Source organism: Lonchura striata, chromosome 8, assembly GCF_050655825.1.
Source record: "Lonchura striata isolate lonStrDom1 chromosome 8, ASM5065582v1, whole genome shotgun sequence".
NCBI classification, from domain to species: domain Eukaryota; kingdom Metazoa; phylum Chordata; class Aves; order Passeriformes; family Estrildidae; genus Lonchura; species Lonchura striata.
Window position 1 is genome coordinate 996,305 of NC_140710.1, and position 19,808 is coordinate 1,016,112.

General features: G+C 56.7%; 1 protein-coding gene across 2 annotated transcripts; it reads left to right on the forward strand.

Annotated features, from left to right (window-relative positions):
* Positions 1-153: 153 nt before the first annotated feature.
* Positions 154-18,635, forward strand: PTGER3 (prostaglandin E receptor 3). Of its 2 annotated transcripts, none has more exons than XM_085586069.1 (2): positions 154-1,062; positions 18,311-18,635. In XM_085586069.1, exons 1-2 carry the CDS (start codon positions 253-255, stop codon positions 18,443-18,445), a joined length of 945 nt encoding a protein of 314 aa, XP_085442195.1. In that variant the 5' UTR covers positions 154-252; the 3' UTR covers positions 18,446-18,635. The 2 variants fall into 2 exon arrangements, with proteins under 2 accessions (XP_085442195.1, XP_077641657.1); XM_077785531.2 differs by lacking the exon at positions 18,311-18,635 and adding an exon at positions 5,870-7,379 and having other exon boundaries at positions 156-1,062.
* Positions 18,636-19,808: the final 1,173 nt, after the last annotated feature.

Below are 19,808 nucleotides of genomic sequence, written 5' to 3' on the forward strand. Positions count from 1 at the left end.
GGGCCCTGAGCCTCCTTTGCTCCAGGCTGAGCCCCCTCAGCTCCTCAGGGATTCTCCAGCCCCCTCCGCTGCCCCGTTCCCTCCCCAGCCCGGTCCCCGCTCCGTTCCCTCGCTCTGCCCGCTCCCGCTCCGCCTCTCCCGGCCCCGGGGCGGTCCCGCCCGTCGCTCGCATAAAGCGGCCGCGCTGCTGCCGGCTCCGTGCCCGCTCCGTGCCCGCTCCGTGCCCGCTGCTGCGGGACCCGCCGGCCCGGGATGAGCCCCTGGCAGCAGCGGCCGCCCAACGGCAGCGCGGCCGGGCCGGGCCCGCGGGGGAACGGCACGGGCCGGGCGGCGGAGCGCGGCGGCGCCGTGTCCGTGGCCATCCCGCTGACCATGATGCTGACGGGCGTGGCGGGCAATGCCCTGGCCATGGTGCTCGTGTCGCGCAGCTACCGCGCCAAGGGCAGCCGCAGGAAGCGCTCGTTCCTGCTGTGCATCGGCTCCCTGGCGCTCACCGACATGCTGGGCCAGCTGCTCACCAGCCCCGTCGTCATCTCCGTGTACCTGTCGGGCCGGCCCTGGGCGGCCATGGACCCCTCGGGCCGCCTCTGCGACTTCTTCGGCTTCAGCATGACGCTGTTCGGGCTGTGCCCGCTGCTGATCGCCAGCGCCATGGCGGTGGAGCGGGCGCTGGCCATCCGCGCCCCGCACTGGTACGCGAGCCACATGAGCCCGCGGGCCGCCCGGCGCGGGCTGGCGGCCATCTGGGCGGCCGGCGCCGCCTTCGCGCTGCTGCCGCTGGCCGGGCTGGGCCGCTACGCGCTGCAGTGGCCCGGCACCTGGTGCTTCATCAGCGCGGCCGGCGGCAGCGCCTTCGCCGCCGCCTTCGCCGCGCTGGGGCTGCTGTCGCTGGCGGCCACCGCCGCCGGGAACCTGGCCACCATCGGGGCGCTGCTGTCCCGCTGCCGCGCCCGGCCCGGCGCGCCGCGGCCCGGCTCCCGCTGGGGCCGCATCGCCACCGAGACGCTGCTGCAGCTGCTGGGCATCATGTGCGTGCTGGCCGCCTGCTGGGCTCCGCTGCTGGTAGGTGCGGCCCGCCGGGCTGCCCGCAGCCTCCGGGGCACAGAGCCGGCGGGGAGGCTGCGGGGACACCGCTCCGGGGGCATCCGGGGACAGGGATGGGACAGGGACAGGGATGGGACAGGGACAGGGACAGGGACAGGGACAGGGATGGGGATGGGGACAGAGACAGGGACATCCGGGGACAGGGATGGGGACAGGGACGGGGACAGGGACAGGGAACAGGGACAGGGATGGGGACAGAGACAGGGACATCCGGGGACAGGGATGGGGACAGGGACGGGGACAGGGACAGACACAGGGACAGGGACAGGGATGGGGACAGGGACGGGGACAGGGATGGGGACAGGGACGGGGACAGGGATGGGACAGGGACAGGGATGGGGACAGGGACAGGGACAGGGATGGGGACAGGGACAGGGACGGGGATGGGGACAGGGACAGGGATGGGGACATAGACAGGGACAGGGAACAGGGACAGGGACAGGGATGGGGACAGAGACAGGGACATCCGGGGACAGGGATGGGGACAGGGACGGGGACAGGGACAGACACAGGGACAGGGACAGGGACAGGGACAGGGATGGGGACAGGGACGGGGACAGGGATGGGGACAGGGACAGGGACAGGGATGGGACAGGGACAGGGATGGGGACAGGGACAGGGACAGGGATGGGGACAGGGATGGGGACAGGGACAGGGATGGGACAGGGATGGGACAGGGATGAGGACAGGGATGGGGACAGGGACGGGGACAGGGACGGGGACAGGGACAGGGATGGGACAGGGACAAGGACACAGCCGGGGGTGCGGAGGGTGGGACAGGGGCAGGAGAGGAGCTGGGAGAGGTCCCAGAGCAGAGCCGAGTGCAGGGAAAGGAGCTGCGGGAACCGGAGGTTAAAGGTTCTCGTTAGAGGAGAAAAGGGGGATGTCAGGGGAGACTCTGGGAGCAGGACGCTGCAGCCAGGTGGGGTTTAGGGGCTTTTCTTTGCTCCCACCTTGCAGCAAAACTTCAAACAGTGTTTTTTGAGAAAACGCACAGGCCGTGACTCTGAGTGCCGGGTGGCTGGCAGCCGGCTGTGCTTGATTTACAGCAGTTCCGGGCTTGGCCAGCCGGCTCCTTAAGGATCTTTGCATTGCTTTCACTATTTTATTATTCCTTCCTTGAGAACCGCTCCTCCTGTGCTGGAGGGGGGGAGGCAGAATCCACATCTTTGCTCTGTGGGACCGGGGCACACCCGCGGGTCTGGAATCCCAAAAGGCTGGGTTATTCTATCAAGGATTTTAGTAGAATTAGTAGGATTTAGTAGAATTTAGTAGGATTTTAGGAGAATTGGTTCTTGGGCTCTCTGAGCAGGGTGGGCTGAAGCTGGCTGAGGACATGCTGAAGTTGTGTGAAAGGTTCTTGCTGGCTGGAGAAGCAGTTTTCCTCTTGTCCTGTCACCCCTGAGGGTTCCACCAGCCTTGCAGCATGAGAGGAGAGCCCTGAGATGGGGAAGCATTTCCTCCTCCCTCATAACCAGGTAAATGAGGAAGGAAGCAGGGATTCTGCTTGGTGGTTTGGTGCCCTGGGCATTTCTGTGGTTCCAGAGGCAGGAGTGAATTCAGCACAGTGAATTCCCACAGGCACAAGGGAATTCAGCAGCACTTCCCTTCCATCGGTGCCAGCAACACTTGGAGGTGTGGAAGTTCTTCTGTGGAGTTCTCACAAACCAGACTCATGGCTGAAGGGATTTTTTTATAAATACACCTCCATTTTTATACATAAACCTCCATTGACACGCTCCCCAGTTTGTTCTGTGCACCTCTGAAGTGCAGGTCAGGAATTAGAGACCAGATTTTTGGAGAAGTGACCACGGAGAATGCAAATGCCTTTTCAGTGAAAGCCAGCTCGTAGCAATCACTTAACCCGTAGCTGCAGCACTCAGCAGTTGTAAGAAACAGAGCTGCAATGGAAATCTGCTGCTTTATAGAGGAGTTTTTTTTTGTTTCTGTGTTTTTTTTAAAGACATCTGAGTTTTGTAACTGAGAGCTAATGGATCCTGGCAGCTGCTGCTGTGAGGTAAACAACGCCCTCGCCACACACGGTATTTTTAGGGCTGATCTGTTGATGTAAACGACAAAATCAAATGTGATTTATCAGCAGAGGGAAAGCTCTGACATTGTGGCTGTGCTCTGAAGGGCTCCTTGGAGTGTCCTGCACGTCTGGCTGTGTGCTGGCTTGGGAAGGAGGGAGGAGAGCAGACAGCAGTGCAGGAATTGTTTCCTTCTGGGACACTGGGAGGTGTCCCTGCCAGGGCAGGGCTGGCACTGGGTGGGATTTGAGGTCCCAAACCAGTCTGGGATTCCGGGATAACCCCTGAGCTGCAGGGAAGCAGACAAATGAAGCTGAGGTGAAACGGAGCAAGCTGTTCCTTGATTTTACAGAAACGCTGCTGCAGCACAACCTGGAATTACAATAATTTCAGAGTCCCAGGCTATTCCTTCCCAGAGTTGTTCCCAAGTTATTTAAAGCCAAAATGCTCAGAAGTTCTGCTGCTCTTCCTGTTAAAATATTTCTGCTCCTTATCCCTCCTGGCAGACAGAAATTACAGACGTATAAAACCACACTCATGATAACTGTAAAGTTTTAGCCGTTCTTGTGGAATAAATCCAATCATCAGCATTTTGAGCCAGATTTTTAATGACATGAATTATGTTGACTTTATTCCACCTGATGTTGTTCCTCTGCCTTGTGCAGGCTTTTAATCCATTTAGAAGACCAATACAGGCCATGATAAACAATCTCTAATGATATCAAACAAACAAAATTTCCAGTAGAGCATCTGTTGGCCCAACAACTACTCCCATAAAGGGCTCTTACGTAATAAAACCACAAATGAGCAGCAGTTTTGTGCTTGGGAAATGTATTTTTATTAGCCTGGTGGTTTTGGAGCTCCATCTGAAAAAGAGATGGCAGAGTCTGGACAGGGTCGGCGTGTGAAGAGCCAGGGAAGTGGTCAGGCTCTGGAATCGTGGTGCCCTAGTGGCTCCTGATGTGCTCTGGGTCTGTATCCATGTTTTTACAAAGCTCTGCATCCCCGTTTTCCCAAGGCTCCATCCATGGCCACTTCTGTCAATGAAATGTCGTGGGTGGAATCCTCAGCTGCTTCTGTTTAAAGCAACAAAAACAGTTCTCCTGTGCTGTCCATGCTGCCCTGCCCTCCAGCTTCAGCCCAGGCTTTCCAAGGTCAACAATGGTTAATTGATCTGGCACCCAGAATATCCCTTGGAGTGGAAAAATGCTCCCTGGAGCCTCTGTGGCTCCAGCTGTCCTGGCCTGGGGGGACAGCAGAGCCCAGCTGGGACCTTTGGGGTGACACAGCTCCGGGGAGGCTTCCTGTGGGATTGCAGGTCAGGCAGCGATTCCCGGGGCTGCTCCTGGGGCTGTTCCCAGCCCTTCTGGGCCTGGCTGCCAGTTTATCTGGGGCTGGAAGCTGGGCAGAGCTGGGCAGAGCTGGAGGTGCCCCGGGGCAGCGCTGGGTGCCTCCATCTCCGTGGCACCAGAGCACACATGGCACGATGGACAGCCTGTTCCACAGGGGTCCCAGGCTTGGACAGCTGCGGCCTCCAAACCATGCCCAGGAGAGATCTGAGAGCAGGAGAAGGGTCTGTGCAGGAAAGATCTGGGAACAGGAGAAGGATCTGTGCAGGAAAGATCTGAGAGCAGGAAAAGGGTCTGTACAGGAAAGATCTGAGAGAAGAAAAAGGGTCTGTCTAGGAAAGATCTGGGAGCAGGAGAAGGATCAGGTGTTCAGGAAAACGAGGTGTTGAGGAAAATGAGGTGTTCAGGAAAATGAGGTGCTGAGGAAAACGAGGTGTTGAGGAAAACGAGGTGTTGAGGAAAACGAGGTGTTCAGGAAAAGGAGGTGTTGAGGAAAATGGGGTGTTGAGGAGCCCTCCCACAGAATCCCATACAGGCTGGGGTCGGAGGAACCTTAAACCCTTCCAGTTCCAGGGGCAGGGACCCCTTCCAGCATCCCCGTTCAGGAAAATGAGGTGTTCAGGAAAATGAGGTATTCAGGAAAATGAGATGTTGAGGAAAATGGGGTGTTGAGGAGCCCTCCCACAGAATCCCACCCAGGCTGGGGTTGGGAGGAACCCTAAACCCATCCAGTTCCAGGGGCAGGGACCCCTTCCAGCATCCCCGTTCAGGAAAACAAGATGTTCAGGAAAACAAGGTGTTGAGGAAAATGAGCTGCTCAGGAAAACGAGATGTTGAGGAAAATGAGGTGTTGAGGAAAATGAGGTGTTGAGGAGAACAAGGTGTTGAGGAAAACGAGGTGTTCAGGAAAAGGAGGTGTTCAGGAAAATGAGGTATTCAGGAAAATGAGATGTTGAGGAAAATGAGGTGTTGAGGAGCCCTCCCACAGAATCCCATACAGGCTGGGGTCGGGAGGAACCTTAAACCCTTCCAGTTCCAGTGGCAGGGAGCCCTTCCATCATCCCCGTTCAGGAAAACAAGGTGTTCAGGAAAACAAGGTGTTCAGGAAAATGAGGTGTTGAGGAAAACGAGGTGTTGAGGAAAATGAGGTGTTCAGGAAAAGGAGGTGCTCAGGAAAAGGAGGTGTTGAGGAAAATGGGGTGTTGAGGAGCCCTCACACAGAATCCCACCCAGGCTGGGGTCGGGAGGGACCCTAAACCCATCCAGTTCCAGGGGCAGGAGCCCTTCCAGCGCCGCCGGCTGCTCCCGGCCGTGCCTGGGACACTCTGGGGACGCCGTGCCGGGCCGTGGTGGCCGCTGACCGTGTCCGTGTCCGTGTCCCCGCAGGTGACCATGCTGAGGATGGCGTGGCAGCCGGCGGGCGGGCGCTGCCGGGGCGGGCAGGGCTGGGCGCCGCGCCGGGAGTGCACCCTGCCGCTGGCGGCCGTGCGCCTGGCCTCGCTCAACCAGATCCTGGACCCCTGGGTGTACCTGCTGCTGCGCCGCATGCTGCTGCGCCGCTGCCGCCAGGCCGCCGGCGCCGTGTCCCGCTGCCCCAGCGCCGGCTGCGGCCACGGCGACGCTGCCCTCGGCCTGTCCCACGAGATCCGCCGCACCGCGGTGTGAGGGGACACCACCAGGGCCTGGGGGACACCACCATGGCCTGGGGACACCACCATGGCCTGGGGGACATCACCATGGCCTGAGGGACAGCCACCAAAGCCTGAGGGGACAGCCACCAAGGCCTGGGGGACATCACCGTGGCCTCTGAAGGGATATCCACCATGGCCTGGGGGACATCACCATGGCCTGGGGACACCACCAAGGCCTGGGGGACACCACCATGGCCTGGGGACACCACCAAGGCCAGGGGGACACCACCAAGGCCTGAGGGACACCACCATGGCCTGGGGGACATCACCATGGCCTGAGGGACATCACCACGGCCTGAGGGGACAGCCACCAAGGCCTGGGGGACAGCCACCATGGCCTGAGGGACAGCCACCATGGCCTGGGGGACAGCCACCATGGCCTGAGGGACAGCCACCATGGCCTCTGAAGGGACATCCACCATGGCCTGAGGGACATCACCACGGCCTGAGGGGACAGCCACCAAGGCCTGGGGGACAGCCACCAAAGCCTGAGGGGACATCCACCATGGCCTCTGAAGGGACATCCGCAATGGCCTCTGAAGGGACATCCACCATGGCCTCTGAAGGGACATCCACCATGGCATGAGGGGACATCCCACAGTGGCCTGAGGGGACATCCCACAGCTCCCAGCACCTGGAAACCCTGCTGGGAATCTGCTCCATGCTGGCACCCCCTCACGGTGTCACTGCTTGGACCCAGAGTGCCAAATTCTCCCTGCAGGGTGCCAGAAGCGCTGGGATCCAGCAGGATGGGACACTCCATGGTCACGGTGGCTGAGCTGGCATGAGGGCACTCATGGTCCCTGCAGAACGAGATAAGGACATTCCATGGTCACTGCAGAAGGGATGAGGACATGCCACGGGCACTGCCACTCGTGGCTGAGCTGCAGAATGAGATAAGAACATTCCATGGTCACTGCAGAACGGGATGAGGAGATTCCATGGTCACTGCAGAACGGGATGAGGACGTTCCATGGTCACTGCCACTCGGGGCTGAGATGAACAGTGGGAGGTCTTGTGGGCCTGAAGTAGAGCCTGAGGGGCTTCTTTTGCTTTAAGGTGGAGAAAATTACAGCAGATTCTACAGATGGAATTACTGAAGGGACTCACTCCTAAGAATGTTTAATACTAACTTTGTCTCCTTCAGAGAGCCCTTCCTCCTTTTTTCTGGAAGGGCAAGGGGACACAGGGAGAGAAACCACAGGAATAAGGGAGAAAAAAAAAAGAAATTTGATTGGATTTAAGTGTCTTAAAACTGAGCAGGGTTGCAGCAATGATGGAACACCCATCCCCTCCAAGAACTGAGGCAGCGCGAGTGTCCTGATAAACACTCATCCACGTGGTAGCTGAAGGGAGCTTGAGGAGGATTAGCAGTTCCAGTCCATTTGTGCCACATCTGAGGCTTGTTTTTTAAAAAGTTGTGTCTTAACGCGTTTTCTTCACCCTTCTGGAGCTGACAGCCTCTCGTGTCTCCTGTTCTGTGGCCTTCGGGGTGAAGTTAAATGCAAATACAGTAAAATATACTTGATATTCCATGTGCCAGGTACTGTGGAATTCAGGGGTCTTACAGGCAAATGAAGTCCTGCATCTGTGAGGAATTTCTTGCACAAAACCTTTACTTTTACTCTATTTAATTTGTTTATGAAAGTAACTCCTCAGCAAAGAATCTGTGCCTTCACTTTTGTTCTGCATTGTCTGATTCTTGTCCATGTAAATCTGATTTTATCTGGGTGATGTCTGAGTCCAGTCTATAAGCCAAGGTCTAGCTTTAATTGAAGACCCAGCCTAAAACCAATGGATTAAATGTCTTTTTTAGTTAGAGTTGCTGGACTTTCTCTGTGCTGAGCTACTCCTGGGTGTAACAGCTGCGGGTTCATCAGTGCTTCAGTTTCTGGGTGGTGCTTTGAGGGAAAACTCGGACTCTTTCTGCCTAAAAAAAGTGCCTTGCTGGAGTCAGGCTGTTTTGTTGGAATGATTTGGGGTGGAAAAAGCCTGTGGTGTGCAGAGGATCCCTGTTGTTCCCTCTGTGTACTTTTCCTTTGGGAAAGGGCTCCGCAGAGCCGCTCACTTGTGAAATATGTCAGGATGACCTCAGCTGCCTGCAGCAGCCCTGGCCAGCACATTCCTGGCTCCGGGATGGTTGGGATCAGCCTGGGATGGAGAGGAGCTCTGGGAGGAACAGGGATCCACGCCTGTGATCCACTCCTTTATAGGAGCAGCAGGGTGCTGTGTCTCCTTGGAAAACCAGGAATGTGACATTGGAAGGGTCCTCCAGCAGATTCAGGGCAGCTGATTCTTAATATCGGGGTGGTTTCACTCCAGTTCACACAAAACAATGCCTTTTGTCATGAATATTCACAGGGTTTGGGAGGGGAACTTCTGTCCCTCGGTGCTGGGGTAAAATGAGGAAGCTACTTCATCAAAATGGGAAGGGATGGGAATTTCATCAAAATGGGAAGGGATGGGAACCTTGTCCAAATGGAAAGGGATGGAAGCTTTACAGAAATGGGAAGGGATGGGAGCTTTATCCAAATGGGAAGGGATGGGAGCTTTATCCAAATGGGAAGGGATGGGAGCTTTACAGAAATGGGAAGGGATGGGAGCTTTACCCAAATGGGAAGGGATGGGAGCTTTACCCAAATGGGGAGGGATGGGAGCTCCCCGTTTGCTTACAGGACAGGAGGAGTGGGAGCTCTGCCCTCCAGCCATGGCTTTTGAGGGGCTGCCCTTCCTGAACGTGATCCCAGGAGCTGAAGTGCACCTGGGAGCTTCCATTCCCAGGTTCCTGGCACGGGAAGCTGGGTTGGTGGCGTTTCTGTAAGGATGTCTTTTCAGCCTGCTCTCTCTGTGCTGTTCCTCTGCCTGAGGCACCTACAGAAGATCCACCTGGAGATGATGGTTTGCCTGCAAGCCACTCCTGTGTGTCCCAAAGCTGCTCCTGTGTGTCCCAAAGCTGCTCCTGTGTGTCCCAAAGCCACTCCTGTGTGTCCCAAAGCTGCTCCTGTGGGTCCCAAAGCTGCTCCTGTGTGTCCCAAAGCCACTCCTGTGTGTCCCAAAGCTGCTCCTGTGTGTCCCAAAGCCGAGCGTGTTGGGTCAGTGAGAATAAAAGCCGGAGTGACCCTGGCTGGGGTTTGCAGGAGCTGCTGGAGGTGGGGCCAGAGCAGATCTTATCTGCCAGCTGATCCAGGAACTACTGTGGGAGCTGTCTGCTGGGAATTCCAGCCTGGGGATGCCTGGGGAGCACAGCTCCTGCACCCCAAACCAGCCCGGGGATCCATTTAGGGGCACAGCTCCTGTACCCCAAACCAGCCCGGGGATCCATTGGGGAGCACAGCTCCTGTACCCCAAACCAGCCCAGGGATCCATTGGGGAGCACAGCTCCTGTACCCCAACCCTAAACCAGCCCAGAGATCCATTGGGGAGCACAGCTCCTGGACTCCAAACCAGCCCAGGGATCCATTTAGGGGCACAGCTCCTGTACCCCAAACCAGCCCGGGGATCCATTGGGGAGCACAGCTCCTGTACCCCAAACCAGCCCGGGGATCCATTGGGGAGCACAGCTCCTGCACCCCAACCCTAAACCAGCCCAGGGATCCATTGGGGAGCACAGCTCCTGCACCCCAGACCAGCCCGGGGATCCATTGGGGAGCACAGCTGCTGCACCCCAACCCCAAACCAGCCCAGAGATCCATTGGGGAGCACAGCTCCTGCACCCCAACCCTAAACCAGCCCAGGGATCCATTTAGGGGCACAGCTCCTGCACCCCAACCCTAAACCAGCCCAGGGATCCATTTAGGGGCACAGCTCCTGCACCCCAACCCTAAACCAGCCCAGGCTCTGCAGTATCCCAGCAGAGGTGAATCATCTGCAGCCCTCGCTGCCAAGGCTGCTCCCATGGTTTTATCCCATTATTCCTATTATTTTACTGGTTTTTTGTGTTTTGGGATTTTAACAGGAACTTTCTGAGCTCCTCAGGCAGGCTGACACAGGGCAGCAGCACTGGGATGGGCAGCCCAGGCCAGCCCAGCAGAGTGGGAAATCCCTGGTTGCATGGGGTCTGAACTGACACACGAGTTCCAGACAGGCAAATCCCGGGATCCCTGAGCTTGGAAAAGCCCTCCCAGACCACTGAGTCCAACCAGTGTCCAATCTCCACCTTGTCCCCAGCCCAGAGCACCGAGTGCCACATCCAGACCTTCCCTGGACACCTCCAGGGATGGGAACTCCACAGAATCCCACATTACATTTCCCAGGTGATGGCAGGAACACCTCAGAGCCAGCCCAACCCCCACTGAACTGCTGGGTTTGAGTTTCCCTTTATCAATTTGATCTAATTTAAAAAAAAAAAAAAAAAGGCAACAAAAGGCAACACAGGATTCGGGTTTGAAAATGAGCAGAACACGGAGAGCTGTGAAGGCAGGGTTTAAAGGGGGCTGATATGGTTTAACAGGGGCTGGCAGGGTTTAAAGGGGGCTGGCAGGGTTTAATGGGGCTGACAGGGTTTTATGGGGCTGGCAGGGTTTAAAGGGGCTGGCAGGGTTTAAAAGGGGCTGAGAGGGTTTAAAGGGGCTGAGAGGGTTTAAAGGGGGCTGGCAGGCTTTAAAGGGGCTGGCAGGGTTTAACAGGGGCTGAGAGGGTTTAAAGGGGCTGAGAGGGTTTAAAGGGGCTGACAGGGTTTAAAGGGGGCTGGCAGGGTTTAATGGGGCTGACAGGGTTTAAAGGGGTCTGGCAGGGTTTAAAGGGGCTGGCAGGGTTTAACAGGGGCTGAGAGGGTTTAAAGGGGCTGACAGGGTTTAAAGGGGCTGACAGGGTTTTATGGGGCTGGCAGGGTTTAATGGGGCTGACAGGGTTTAAAGGGGTCTGGCAGGGTTTAATGGGGCTGAGAGGGTTTAAAGGGGGCTGAGAGGGTTTAAAGGGGGCTGGCAGGGTTTAAAGGGGCTGACAGGGTTTAACAGGGGCTGAGAGGGTTTAAAGGGGCTGACAGGGTTTAAAGGGGGCTGGCAGGCTTTAAAGGGGCTGGCAGGGTTTAAAGGGGCTGAGAGGGTTTAAAGGGGCTGAGAGGGTTTAACAGGGGCTGAGAGGGTTTAATGGGGCTGGCAGGGTTTAAAGGGGCTGAGAGGGTTTAAAGGGCCTGGCAGGGTTTAAAGGGGCTGGCAGGGTTTAAAGGGTCCCCCAGGAGCACCCTGCTCCCCTCCCAGCGCCCTGGTCTCCCCAGCTCAGCTCCCCCCGAGCCAGCCCTGCCCATCTGAGCCCTCCCTGGCTCCCCCAGCTCTGCCTTCCCTCGGAGCACTCCGGGTTTTTCAGGGATGAAGCCAAAAGCAGAATTAATCTGGGCTCGGCCAGGCTTGCCAGCAAGACCGAGCAGCCCCAGCAGTGGGGGAGCAGGAGCTGAGCCCCCCTGCACTCCAGGCACAACATGAAAGAGCTGCTCTCAATAGGAAACGTGTCAAATATGCCCCAGTGCATTTTGTAAAAGACAATGTATTTATGTTTGGGGCTGCTTTGTTTGAAGAATCCGCCGTGGCCGGGGATAGCAGCCCCAGTTATTTTGGGTTCTGTAAACACTGGCTGGACAGAGCTTGCCCCCCTCCCCACACAGGCTGTTTGCTCAGGGAGCCACAGCTCTTGCAGGCACCCATCAGGACACGTGAATTCAGCATTTCTGCCAGCCCCGGGGCAGCAGAGGAAAGGAACTGTCCATCCCTGCTTGGAGAGGCTTCCAGCGGGGCCGTCCGTCCTTCCTCCCCAGCACTTCGTGGTTTACGTGGCAGGCTGGACTTTGCTTGGTGTGTTTGTGGTTCCCTGGCTCTGAGCAGGCCTCAAGGAACAGAGACAGACACAGGCCTGGAAGCCTCTGCCCACATTTGGGCACGGCTTTGGCAGCTCAGAGCCTGGCAGTGCCACCAGAGAGCTGTGCCAGCCCCACCCCGGGGAGCTGCAGCTCTCGCCAGCACCCAGGGCTGAGCCCAGCCCAGACAGCTCGCAGAGCCAGGGGCTGCTCCCGCAGGGCTTGGGGCTGGAAGTGCCCTGGCACAGAGCCCAGCCAGCCCCGGGCATCGCCCCGGGAGGGGAATGCCCCAAACCCGCCTGGATGCCACCTCCCTCCCACCCCTGCCCGGTTCAGGCATGGGGCCTCTGCTCCTGGACTGGGAGAGACCTGCAGCCTCTAAAGGCCACAGCTTTAAACACTGAAACCAAAGGAAGGGCCTGGGGACCTGTACATGGCACAGCTTTAAACACTGAAACCAAAGGAAGGGCCTGGGGACCTGTACATGGCACAGCTTTAAACACTGAAACCAAAGGAAGGGTCTGGGGACCTGTACATGGCACAGCTTTAAACACTGAAACCAAAGGAAGGGTCTGGGGACCTGTACATGGCACAGCTTTAAACATTCAACCCAAAGGAAGGGTTTAGGGACCTGTAAATGGCACAACTTTAAACACGAAAACCAAAGGAAGGATTTGGGTACCTGTACATGGCACAGCTTTAAACACTGAAACCAAAGGAAGGATTTGGGTACCTGTAAATGGCACAGCTTTAAACACTGAAACCAAAGGAAGGGCCTGGGGACCTGTACATGGCACAGCTTTAAACATTCAAACCAAAGGAAGGGCCTGGGGACCTGTAAATGGCACAGCTTTAAACACTGAAACCAAAGGAAGGGCCTGGGGACCTGTACATGGCACAGCTTTAAACATTCAACCCAAAGGAAGGGCCTGGGGACCTGTACATGGCACAGCTTTAAACACTGAAACCAAAGGAAGGGTCTGGGGACCTGTACATGGCACAGCTTTAAACACTAAAACCAAAGGAAGGATTTGGGTACCTGTACATGGCACAGCTTTAAACACTAAAACCAAAGGAAGGATTTGGGTACCTGTAAATGGCACAGCTTTAAACACTGAAACCAAAGGAAGGGCCTGGGGACCTGTAAATGGCACAGCTTTAAACACTGAAACCAAAGGAAGTGTATGGGGACCTGTAAATGGCACAGCTTTAAACATGCAAACCAAAGGAAGGGTTTAGGGACCTGTAAATGGCACAACTTTAAACACTAAAACCAAAGGAAGGGCCTGGGGACCTGTACATGGCACAGCTTTAAACACTAAAACCAAAGGAAGTGTATGGGGACCTGTAAATGGCACAACTTTAAACACTAAAACCAAAGGAAGTGTATGGGGACCTGTAAATGGCACAACTTTAAACACTAAAACCAAAGGAAGGATTTGGGTACCTGTAAATGGCACAGCTTTAAACATTAAACCAAAGGAAGGATTTGGGTACCTGTAAATGGCACAACTTTAAACACTAAAACCAAAGGAAGGATTTGGGTACCTGTAAATGGCACAGCTTTAAACATTAAACCAAAGGAAGGATTTGGGTACCTGTAAATGGCACAGCTTTAAACACTGAAACCAAAGGAAGGATTTGGGTACCTGTAAATGGCACAGCTTTAAACATTAAACCAAAGGAAGGGCCTGGGGACAAGGTGGGATCAGCCGAAGCCTGGGCTCGGTGATGCTGCTGCTGTTTTCCAGCCCAGAACTCTGATTCTGTGGCTCTCGTGGCACACACCAGCCCTGGCACACACCAGATGTGGCACACACCAGCCGTGGCACACACCAGCCCTGGCACACACCAGCCCTGGCACACATTGCCAGGGGCAGGGCAAGGCCACTCTCTGCAGGACACCTCTGCAGGACAGGGTTCCACAGGGTTTGACAGGGTTTTTAACAGGATTCCACAAGGTTTAACAGGGTTTTTAACAGGGTTTACCAATGTTTCACAGGGTTTAACATGGTTTCACAGGGTTTCACAGGCTCTCACAGGGTTTTTAACAGGGTCTCACAGGGTTTAGCAGGGTTTATCAGGGTTTCACAGGGTTCAGCAGGGTTTAACATGGTTTAACAGTGTTTCACAGGGTCTCCACAGGATTTTTAACAGGGTCTCACAGGGTTTCACAGGGTCTCACAGGGTTTCACAGGGTCTCACAGGGTTTAACAGGGTCTCACAGGGTCTCACAGGGTTTAGCAGGGTTTCACAGGGTTTAGCAGGGTTTAACATGGTTTCACAGTGTTTCACAGGGTCTCACAGGGTTTTTAACAGGGTCTCACAGGGTTTAGCAGGGTTTCACAGGGTCTCACAGGGTTTTTAACAGGGTCTCACAGGGTCTCACAGGGTCTCACAGGGTTTCACAGGGTCTCACAGGGTCTCACAGGGTTTTTAACAGGGTCTCACAGGGTTTAACAGGGTCTCACAGGGTTTAGCAGGGTTTCACAGGGTCTCACAGGGTTTTTAACAGGGTCTCACAGGGTCTCACAGGGTTTTTAACAGGGTCTCACAGGGTTTCACAGGGTCTCACGGGGTCTCACAGGGTTTAACAGGGTCTCACAGGGTTTAGCAGGGTTTCACAAGGTTTTTAGCAGGGTTTTTAACAGGATCTCACAGGGTTTAGCAGGGTTTAACAGGGTCTCACAGGGTTTAGCAGGGTTTCACAAGGTCTCACAGGGTCTCACAGGGTTTTTAACAGGGTCTCACAGGGTCTCACAGGGTTTTTAACAGGGTCTCACAGGGTTTTTAACAGGGTCTCACAGGGTTTAGCAGGGTTTCACAGGGTTTAGCAGGGTTTCACAGGGTTTAGCAGGGTTTAACATGGTTTCACAGTGTTTCACAGGGTCTCACAGGGTTTTTAACAGGGTCTCACAGGGTTTAGCAGGGTTTCACAAGGTCTCACAGGGTCTCACAGGGTTTTTAACAGGGTCTCACAGGGTTTTTAACAGGGTCTCACAGGGTTTAGCAGGGTTTCACAAGGTTTTTAGCAGGGTTTTTAACAGGGTCTCCCAGGTCTCCCAGGGCTGCACACCCGTGTCGGTGCGGTGCCTCCCGCCGGTCCACGCTCACTGCTCTGTGGCAGAGCCGAGCCGGGCCAGCGCCGTGTCGCGGGGTGTCCCACTGTCCCCTGTGTCCCTGCTGTCCCCTGTGTCCCCAGTGTCCCCTGTGTCCCGCTGTCCCCTGTGTCCCTGGTGTCCCCAGTGTGTCCCCAGTGTCCCTGCTGTCCCCACTGTGTCCCCAGTGTCCCGCTGTCCCCTGTGTCCCGCTGTCCCCTGTGTCCCTGGTGTCCCCACTGTGTCCCCAGTGTCCCTGCTGTCCCCACTGTGTCCCCGCTGTCCCCTGTGTCCCCAGTGTTCCCTGTGTCCCCACTGTCTCCTGTGTCCCCACTGTCCCCTGTGTCCCCACTGTCCCCTGTGTCCCGCTGTCTCCAGTGTCCTGCAATCCCCAGTGTCCCCACTGTTCCCAGTGTCCCGCTGTCCCACTGTCCCCCCGGTGTCCCCTCTGTCCTGCTGTTTCCAGTGTCCTACAGTCCCCAGTGTCCCCGGTGTCCCAGTCTCCCTGGTGTCCCCTCTGTCCCTGCTGTCCCCAGTGTCCCCAGTGTCCCCGGTGTCCCCAGGGCCTGCTGGGCACTGGCACAGCTCAGGGCAGGTGCAGGCGAGCTCAGGAAGCTCGGCAGTGCCCTGGGAATGCTGGCAGGAGTTTCCCAGTGGCACTGCCTGCTGCTGGGCACAAGGTGCCCATCGGGAAGGGTCGGTGTCCCCACGTGTCCCCCCTGCTCTGTGCCGGGCCCTGCAGCCACCAGGCTCGCCCCAGCCAGGAGGGCATTTTAATTCCCATTTTCCATTTGATCCAAAGGCGCCCATCCCACCTGGGCATCAGTTATCCTTGCCTTCTGCCACCCTGGAGTGTAAATCTGGGATTAAATCACCCAGTGCTGCTGGCTGATCTCGTGCTGTGACTCCGTGACCTTCTCCGGTTCTGTTTAGAAACACCAGGCACCAAATCCCCCTCATTTGTACACAGAGAATTTTAATTGCCATATTAAAATAAATGTCTTGACATCACCCTGTCACCTGCCTTCAGCTGCATTTACAGTGGCCTTCTCCTGTCCCTAAACTCCCAACCTGAGATCCCCAGGGAGCGTCCCCGGGGTGTCTCGGGGTGTCCCGGGGTGTCCCCGGGGTGTCCCTGGGGTGTCCCCGGGGTGCCCAGGCAGGTCACAGCCAGAGCTGCCCCTCAGTGCCGGGAATTCAGAGCTCTGTTGGCTTTGAGGGAAGAACACGGCAGGAGCTCCACGGCCCCTGCAACACCAGCTGCTCTCTCCTGACAAAACAAGCATTTAGCAACGCCTGGCACCCTGGTGGCCTTTTCCTTCCCAGAACACCCGGGGTGAGCACCACCCCAAAAATGAAAGCTGTTCCCCCACATCAGAGGGGTTTGTGCAAGTGTGACCCTGGATTTCTCGGGGGCAGCAGACACAGGGTGCCCACGGGACGTTCCCAGTCTGTTCCCAGCACTGCCTCTCAGGAGGCTCGTCCTGGATCCACCCCAGGCAGGACCTTTCCCGGAATGGGAGCTGCCCCTGTTGGGAAAGGTGGTGAGAGGGCAAAGGCTGCTGTGCCAGGGGCTGCTGTGCCAGGGGCTGGCATTCCAGGATTGGTGTTCCAGGGGCTGGCATTCCAAGGGTTGGTGTTCCAGGGGCTGGCATTCCAAGGGTTGGTGTTCCAGGGGCTGGCATTCCAAGGGCTGCTGTTCCAGGGGCTGGCATTCCAGGATTCATGTTCCAAGGGCTGGCATTCCAAGGGCTGCTGTGCCAGGGGCTGGCATTCCAGGATTGGTGTTCCAGGGGCTGGCATTCCAAGGGCTGCTGTGCCAGGGGCTGGCATTCCAGGATTGGTGATCCAAGGGCTGGCATTCCAAGGGCTGCTGTGCCAGGGGCTGGCATTCCAGGATTGGTGATCCAAGGGCTGGCATTCCAAGGGCTGCTGTGCCAGGGGCTGGCATTCCAGGATTCATGTTCCAAGGGCTGGCATTCCAAGGGTTGGTGTTCCAGGGGCTGGCATTCCAAGGGCTGCTGCTCCAGGGGCTGGCATTCCAAGGGCTACTGTTCCAGGGGCTGGCATTCCAAGGGCTGCTGCTCCAGGGGCTGGCATTCCAGGGTTGGTGATCCAGGGGCTGGCATTCCAAGGGTTGGTGTTCCAGGGGCTGGCATTCCAAGGGCTGCTGTGCCAGGGGCTGGTGTGACACAGCCAGCAGTGAGGTGCCACCAAGCCCCAGCCAGGGGCTGTCACTGTCACTGCCCTGCAGCAGCACAGCCCAGCTCTATTCCCGAACCCTCTGGGTTTTTCCGTGCCCAGCTGTCACCACGTGCTCCCAAGCCAGCCCAAACCAGGCTGGCATTCCGGGATTCCGTGATCTTCCACCCTTTGATTTCCCTTCTCATTCCCAGGGCTTCCACACCCCTGCCATGGCTGGGGTCCCGAGGGGGGCTGAGGCTGCCTGGGGTCCCTGCTGGCTCTGGAGTGGGGGTTTGTGATGGATTTGCAGGGTTGGGATCACTGGGATCTCTGGGATCTCCGGGGCTGGAGCAGGACCATGCACAGGGCAGGGAGGGTGCGAGGCTGGGCCCCCAGAGCCCCCTTGGGCAGCTTCCCCTGGTCCCGACCCCACTGAGCTCTGGGGACCCCAACACCCCGGAAAGTGCCCTGGGAATGGGCTGGGGGGGCAGGGTGCAATCCCTGCCTGTCCCTGTCACGTTTTAAGGCGTGACTTCAGCAGCAATTCCCATTTTCGTGCAGCTCCAGCGCCCTCGCCAAGCTGGGAGTCCTGGAAGCTGCTCCTGGCAGGGACACGGGGACAGCCCAGCCCCAGGCTGCACCTTGCCTGGCCCAGCAGGATCATGGAGCACTGTAAATTAAGCACAAGAGCCACAATTTATTCCTTTTTTGGGAAGCTTTTATGTCTCCTCCAAAACATCCCCGCTGCAAATCCTCCCCCTCCGGAGGCAGAGGGGAACCCTGCCCGCGAGGGCTGAGCCCGAGGCAGCAGAGATTTTATTTCTGTTTTGCTCACTATTTATGGGGGTTTTTAATTAACTTTTCTAATGTTACTCAATACCCACGTGCGTTTAATTTCCTTGAGCTCCCAGTGAGGCTCTCCAAGGCTGAGCAGCCCAGTGGTTCCCAGCTGGATTAACAGCCACAAAATGCCCTTCCCTGCCATATTCTGTGGCCACGCTGAAAAAAACTCTGCAAAAGGATGATTTTGTCCCAGTCTCACCTGTTTTTTCCTTTTTCCCCTCAGTCTCAAGTGGCTGCTGAGAGCTGGGTGAGCTTGTTCCCCGTGGCACTGCTGGGAGCTGCAGCCGTTCCCTGGGAGCAGCAGCAGAATTCCCTCCCTTCCACAGCACCCAAAGCCACGGCTCCAGAGGCTCGATGAAAGGGCAGCTCAAGTTCCTTGGGAAGAGCCTGACCTGGCTGAGGCTCAGGGCCACCAAATCAGGGCTGGCTCCTCGTGTCAGGACCTCAGCCGGCTGCGGAGCTCAGCTGAGGGGAGGAAGGATGAGCCCAGCCTGAAAAAGGAGGGGAAAAGCTTTTAAAATAAACATAAAATATAAAAAAGCAGAAAATGGACTTCTGTCACAGCGTTGTCCAACTTCCAACCCTACATCCAGTTCCAAGTTTTAAATCCACCCAGTCATGGGAAAAGGGGGATCGCTGATCCCTGGAGGGGCATTTTCCAGGGAAGAGAAGGGTGACCCAGATTCCATGGCAGAGGGTGAATCTCGGTGGTGTCACGGTGATGTCACAGTGATGTCACGGTGATGTCACAGTGATGTCACAGTGATGTCACAGTGATTCAATGGCAATGGCCACTGCAGCCTTTGCCTTCAGCACCTGCCCACTTGGAAAGCAGGTGCTCCCTCCAGCACCTCTTCCCAACACCCTGTGGGGTTTGGATTCCAGCTGGGTTTGGCTTCCAGTTGGGTTTTATCTCCAGTTGAGGCTGGTTTCCAGTTGGGGTTGGTTTCCAATTGGGGTTGGTGTCCAGTTGGGTTTTATCTCCAGTTGGGTTTCATCTCCAGTTGGGTTGGGATTCCAGTTGGGTTTATTTCCAGTTGGGGTTGGTTTCCAGTTGGGTTTCATCTCCAGTTGGGTTTTATCTCCAGTTGGTTTTGGTTTCCAGTTGGGTTTCATCTCCAATTAGGTTTCATCTCCAGTTGGGGTTGGTTTCCAGTTGGGTTTCATCTCCGGTTGGGTTTATTTCCAGTTGGGTTTCATCTCCAGTTGGGTTTCATCTCCAGTTGGGTTTATTTCCACTTGGGTTTCGTCTCCAGTTGGGTTTCATCTCCAGTTGGGTTGGTGTCCAGTTGGGTTTATTTCCAGTTGGGTTTCATCTCCAGTTGGGTTTCATCTCCAGCTGGGTTTGGATTCCAGTTGGGTTTATTTCCAGTTGGGGTTGGTTTCCAGTTGGGTTTCATCTCCAGTTGGGTTTCATCTCCAGCTGGGTTTGGTTCCCGTGCTGGATCCGAGCGTTCCCTGGATCTTGGGGCACGACCCCGTCACTGACACTCGATGTCTGTCCCGTGTTCTCCTGCTCTTTCTCGGAGGTTTCTCCCCAGGGATCTCTGGCCAGGCCTTTGGGAAAAGCCCGTCCCGGGCAGCGCTGGAGCCGCAGCCCGGCTGGTGCCCGCTCCCGCCCACGCTGGCACGGGCACCGGGCTGGGCCCGCGGGACCCGTCCCTGCTCCTCCGGGCCCGGCTCCGGGAGCCAGGGCAGGCGGCCCCGGAGGGGAGAGGGGC

Bases quoted from the DNA above. Each gene is read 5' to 3' on its own strand.
- PTGER3 (XM_077785531.2), top strand. From the start codon at position 253: ATGAGCCCCTGGCAGCAGCGGCCGCCCAACGGCAGCGCGGCCGGGCCG. The intron at 1,063-5,869 runs GTAGGTGCGGCC...GTGTCCCCGCAG, and splicing joins CCTGCTGGGCTCCGCTGCTG to GTGACCATGCTGAGGATGGC.